Raw genomic sequence first — 5,731 nt, 5'->3', positions numbered from 1 at the left:
AAGAAGTAGCACATTGATCTGCCAGTCGCGGGTCTTTCATGCCGAGAACGCTGCTCATATTTTATGCATAATGATGCATTTAAAAGTTAAAGACCAAACGGATGTTTATAAAAGTTTACATTGCTGTTGCAGATTAAATATAACACAGATAACATGAAATAAATATTTTTTTACAAGGTTAAATGTGGAAAATTAGTACCTCAAACCCTTTTTTCCAAGCCTCTCTACCTAACCGCCGGTCACGCACATCCGCCATGTTTGTAGTCTTTTAATGCGTTTTATTCATGTTTGTAGTTCTGGACAGAATCCTTCACCAAAGCGAAATGGATTGTGGGCAATATTAGCCATTAGAGTGTGCACGAATCCACACTTCAAAAATTCACCTGAAATAGTAGACCATCCGGGGACTTCTGGCACACTCTTTTCAACATACTATGCTTTGGGACACACTTATTCTAATCTCACATACTATTTAGGATGGATAGTATGAACATTGAGACGCAGGGATAGTTCTGCTGCTTTCAGTCATGGAGTCGCTCTTGTAATGGCCTCTTCTCCGCGACTCACCGTTAACCACACAGTCCTTAATCAGCACAGCGTCTCCCCCTACTGTTCACTGAGATTACTACGCATCACCATTAAACATAATAACAGCAAACAATATTATAAACACAACAAAATAATCAAACACATGGGGAAAAAAAATAATTATTCCTGTGACTACACATACAGGGAGTCACATATAACAGCCTGAGAGTTCATTCTTTCAAAACCACTCATTGTTTTTGTTGTCAGAAAAAAAATTTCACTGATTAAATTATACATTATAGCATTCGTTTTTATTCATTTCTAAAAGCATATTGCCCTTTTAATTCACTTCAGTGTAATTAGGTACGATAAGTTTCAAAAGTGTGTGCTAGTTTTGTTCTTCTGTACTTGTCCACAAAAAGATAATTACAAGCAAATCAGACACTGAGATGTTATATGTGAATGTTTATAAAACATTACCTGCTGAAAAAGGCAGAAAAGCATCTCTTTTCCGAAACTGGCCATTTTCATTCAGGAAGTGTCCTGGGTTAAAGGTGTCTGGTGTCTCCCATTCATTTGGATCATGCAGGACTGAAGACAGATTTGTTGAAATAGAGGTGCCCTAAAAAAGAAAGAATCAAAACTACTGATTTGTGCAGCAATCAACAATTACTAATAGTCTTTAGAATAGAATAGAATAGAATAGAATAGAACTCATACCTTAGGAATGAAGAATCCTCCTAGTGTTGTGTTTTTAGCAGATTTTTTTAGGGAATCCCAGCGGAACAACATCTCCAAGTCTTTGCATCTCATGGATAACAGCCTCAGTGTAGGGCATATCAACTCTGTCAGCCAAACAGGGTTGACGTGACTGTCCAATAACCCTGTCTATCTCTGCCTGCACCTTTTCTGAATGGGAAATACAAGCTAGTCATAATGTGGTGACAATATGTAGATTCTTTAAAAAATTAAAACCAGTCTCACTCTGTATTTCTGGATATTTGATCATAAAAAGTAGACCCCAGCGTAATGTAGAAGCAGAGGTCTCTGTCCCGGCCTCAGTCATGTCTAAGCAAGATATCACTAACCCTTCTATGTTAAAACCAGCCTCAGGGTCACTCCTTTTCTGTGAAAAATAAAAAAGAAAGTACTGAATTATTCAAAATTCAATTTCAAAAAGAAAATTCCACCTTTTATTACTGTACCTTTTCCATCTCAGTCAGGTAGTTGTCTATAAAGTCACGTGGGTTTGAAGGGTCCCAGTCTTCTCTGTGTTTAATGATCTCTCCTCTCAGGAAGTTATTTGTTATTTGCTTATAGTTAAAAACTTGTCTGGTGGGGGCCAGGTAAGTATTCCAAGAGCCTAGGACACACATTATATAGCTGTAAAAGATGACATAATTGGTGATTAATTTAGATTTTTAATTATAATTATCTCACAGGATATTAGAAATGGAAAGCAACATCTAATGATGCTACCATGAATCAGTACCTGTGCTCTAGGAGAGCCTGCTAATTTAACACATTCAGTGTCAAGACACAGGATTCTTTGATAATATTCATTATGATAGTCAAAGCGTTGTCCAAATATTAAGCAGGAGATGATATTTGAGACAGCACTGTTTAAGGTGACCATGAGGTTAAAAGGTCCTGTTTGAGAAAAAAAAAAGTTGTTTATGTTCATGTATAAGTATATATATATTAATATATATATTAATTTTTATCTCCAAATTAAAGGAAGTTTGCTGTCTCCCATTTGCGGACATTTGGAGATGGGAAGAAAAGCCTTGAGCTCAGAATCCAACAAGAATGTGTCCACCTTTGTAATGCTTTTAGGGCAGAAAAGGGTATGGTCTAAATGTCTGGATTATTTTATGAATAGAATAAAAAATTATTTGGAGATAAAAATTAATATATATATACTTATACATGAACATAAACAACGGGTTTTTTTTCCCTCAAACAGGACCTTTTAACCCCATGGTCACCTTAAACAGTGCCGTCTCAAATATCATCTCCTGCTTAATATTTGGACAACGCTTTGACTATCGTGATGAATATTATCAAAGAATTCTGCGTCTTGACACTGAATGCATTCAGTTAATGGGCTCTCCTAGAGCACAGGTACTGATTCATAACAGCATCCTTAGACACTACTTTCATAACCTGTGAGTTAATTATAATAAAAAATTTACTCATCACCCATTATGTCATCTTTCACAGCTGTATAATGTGTGTCCTTGGCTCTTGGAATACTTACCTGGCCCCCATCAGACTATTTTTTCCAACTATAAGCAAATAACAGACTTCCTGAGAGGAGAGATCATTAAACACAAAGAGAACTGGGACCCTTCAAACCCACGTGACTTTATAGACAACTACCTGACTGAGATGGAAAAGGTAACTAAAATGTCATTTTATTTTAATAAGTTTTTAAAATACAAATTTCTAGGCATCTGTTTTGATACTGCCATTTGATCAACCTAAGGCTGTTTTGATAAGAGAGTTTTTGCATATTTTTGTACTGATTCCCACTTTTGGAGAAAAATAGTGACCCTGAGGCTGGTTTTAACATTGAAGGATTAGTGGTGACTTGTCTAGACCTGATTGAGGCCGGGACAGAAACCGCAACTACGACATTGCGCTGGGGTCTGCTTTTTATGATGAAGTTCCCAGAAATCCAAGGTAAGTATTGATTTCCAAAGCAGGAATAATCATTTTTATTCTTTTGAAGCATGTAGGTTATATGTCATCTTTAAGTTAGCTTGGAAATGCATCAGGTCCAGGAGCTTTCCATGAATAAGTTTATATAAAATACACACTATATAAGTAATATTATATTTCCCATTCAGAAAAGGTGCAGGCAGAGATAGACAGGGTTATTCGACAGTCACGTCAACCCTGTTTGGCTGACAGAGTTGATATGCCCTACACTGAGGCTGTTATCCATGAGATGCAAAGATTTGGGGATGTTGTTCCACTGGGATTCCCTAAAAAAGCTGTTAAAGACACAAAACTAGGAGGATTCTTCATTCCTATATGAATTCTATTCTATTCTATTTAGGGTAGGGGTCCTTTCTAGAATAGTGAAGTTTTCATTCTCTCTTTATTAGGGGACCTCTATTACAGTAAACCTGTCTTCAGTCCTGCATGATCCAAATGAATGGGAAACCCCAAATACCTTTGACCCAGGACATTTCATGAATGAAAATGGCCAGTTTCGGAAAAGAGATGCTTTCCTGCCATTTTCAGCAGGTAATGTGCAAACATACCATCTGATGACTTCTCAAAAAGTGATATGCCTGTGTTTAATCCTTGTTATTGACTTTGGGTGAGTAAATGATATTTGTCTGTGCCACATTATGATTTTAACTTCATCTGATGGCATCTGCTCACAGGTAAGCGAGCGTGTTTGGGAGAGCAGCTGGCTCGTCAGGTGATCTTCCTGTTCTTCACCACTCTGCTGCAGCAATTCACCGTCACCAAATGTCCAGGAGAGGAACCCAGTTTGGAGGGAGAGATATGTGTGTGTCCTCACGTTAGAGGATACACATACATTATTATTACATACTGTATATCTGCTATGATAGAATATCTATTGTGTAAGTATTCATTATTTATGTTACCATTAAGTAGGCTACACGGTGGTGGTTTATCTTCAGTGTTTTAATACTAATACCTACAGTATTTGTTCTGATGTACAAATGTGTCATATATTACAACATGCATATCTAATGTATTAATAAAAGTTGTATACTGTGTATGATTTGCTGTGTTCTTTTCATGTTTATGTAAATAAATCACAACTTGGCAAACCATTTGTCACAATAAATATCTCTGTTTTCAAAATGCAGCATCATTGCAATAGTCATGCATGTCAAGTTAATAATTCACCCTTGTACTCTGTAATGAGCTTGCAATTATTGTACAAATTAAAATGTACCAAAGTATATGAAAGCACAGAAAAAAAGTAAAAAGACAAGCCAAAGTACATGTATGATTAAAGCAGAAAGAAATTATTAACACAGTTTGAAAAACCTCTAGGCAAATGTAGACATGTCAGGCAGAACTTTGATGTTGTTACGTGTTATTACGTGTTTGTAATAACTTGTTCTTATCTTCAAAATTTTACTTTTGATAAATGTGTTTCCATAGGGTTCTGTTCTCCACCTTAGTGGAATCCGGAGTGCCTTATGTAATATGTAATATCTCTGTACTCCTCCCCTCCAGTATTTACATTTCCCAGTTCTATACAAAATTTATTATACCAGTAAGCACCAGAGTTCCAATAAGACAAAGGGAACCTGTCATTTCCTCTACCACCATGATCCTGCATTTGATCTATGACAGCTTTTTTAGATTTTTAAAGCTTTTTTTTAGACAGATTTTAAAAGCTGGGTAATTTTTTTGTATCTCTGCTCCTTGTTGATATTATCAAAAACAAAAATCCTTCCAATTTCCCCCCAAGACCCTGGCCTCTGCCATTCCAACCCGATCTCATGAAAGTGCGTATAAATAGTACGCCAAATAAAAATGAAAACGCGATGGGTAGGTTTAGGGTTTTTATTTGGCGTACTATTTATACACATTTTCATGAGACCGGGATCGCCATTCCTGGGAACTATCTTCACTCAAATGGATTTTAGGACCATGAATAAGGTAGGAGCTAAATTCATATGGTTTTAATTTGCAGGTCTGTCACTTTACATCCATTTTAGAGATGATTTCAGATTATTGAGTGAATAAAGTAAAATAAATATTTTCATTTCAGTTGGCTGAAGTCTATGGGAAGGTGTTCAGCTTAAGAGTGGGCAGTGAGAAAATAGTAATCATATCCGGATATAAAATGGTAAAGGAGGCCCTCATTACTCAGAATGACAGTTTTGTTGAGCGTCCAAATGTCCATCTGTTTCACAAAGTTTTTAAGGGAACTTCCTATGCATCCGCCACAAGTAACCATTACTCAGTATCGTACCTTCATAATATGAATGAATGAAAGAATTTCAATAACTAAATGGGTACTATTAGAGAGAATAATAAACCTTAACTGTAAGAATAAAGGTACTTACCAATTCCCTTAAAAACTTTGTGAAATAGAGGGACATTTGGACGCTCAATAAAACTGTCAATATGAGTAATGAGAGCCTCCTTTACCATTTTATATCCAGAAACAATTATCATTTTCTCACTGCCCACTCTTAAG

General features: G+C 36.2%; 1 protein-coding gene and 1 pseudogene across 1 annotated transcript; one reads left to right on the top strand and one right to left on the bottom strand.

Moving 5' to 3' along the window:
• Positions 1–2,164, bottom strand: part of LOC107683975 (cytochrome P450 2J2-like) — a 4,580-nt pseudogene extending 2,416 nt beyond the window's left edge.
• LOC107683974 (cytochrome P450 2J2-like) lies at positions 2,163–4,703 on the top strand. Its single transcript, XM_016480081.1, has 9 exons — positions 2,163–2,167; positions 2,266–2,375; positions 2,495–2,652; positions 2,752–2,928; positions 3,072–3,213; positions 3,381–3,566; positions 3,640–3,783; positions 3,927–4,052; positions 4,684–4,703. Exons 1-9 carry the CDS (start codon positions 2,163–2,165, stop codon positions 4,701–4,703), a joined length of 1,068 nt encoding a protein of 355 aa, XP_016335567.1.
• The last annotated feature ends 1,028 nt before the right edge of the window (positions 4,704–5,731 follow it).

The sequence above is a fragment of the Sinocyclocheilus anshuiensis genome, unplaced genomic scaffold (genome assembly GCF_001515605.1).
Source record: "Sinocyclocheilus anshuiensis isolate Anshui unplaced genomic scaffold, SAMN03320099.WGS_v1.1 scaffold637, whole genome shotgun sequence".
In the NCBI taxonomy this organism is placed as follows: Eukaryota; Metazoa; Chordata; class Actinopteri; order Cypriniformes; family Cyprinidae; genus Sinocyclocheilus; species Sinocyclocheilus anshuiensis.
Note: the sequence above shows the minus strand (reverse complement) of the source record. Positions and strands in the feature narration are given on the sequence as shown.

What these genes read in the sequence shown, in the direction of transcription:
- LOC107683974 (XM_016480081.1), top strand. An exon ending in TGCTTTTAGGGCAGAAAAGG is followed by an intron (nt 2,376 to 2,494) that starts GTATGGTCTAAA and finishes TCCCTCAAACAG; the next exon opens with GACCTTTTAACCCCATGGTC. An exon ending in TGGGCTCTCCTAGAGCACAG is followed by an intron (nt 2,653 to 2,751) that starts GTACTGATTCAT and finishes CATCTTTCACAG; the next exon opens with CTGTATAATGTGTGTCCTTG.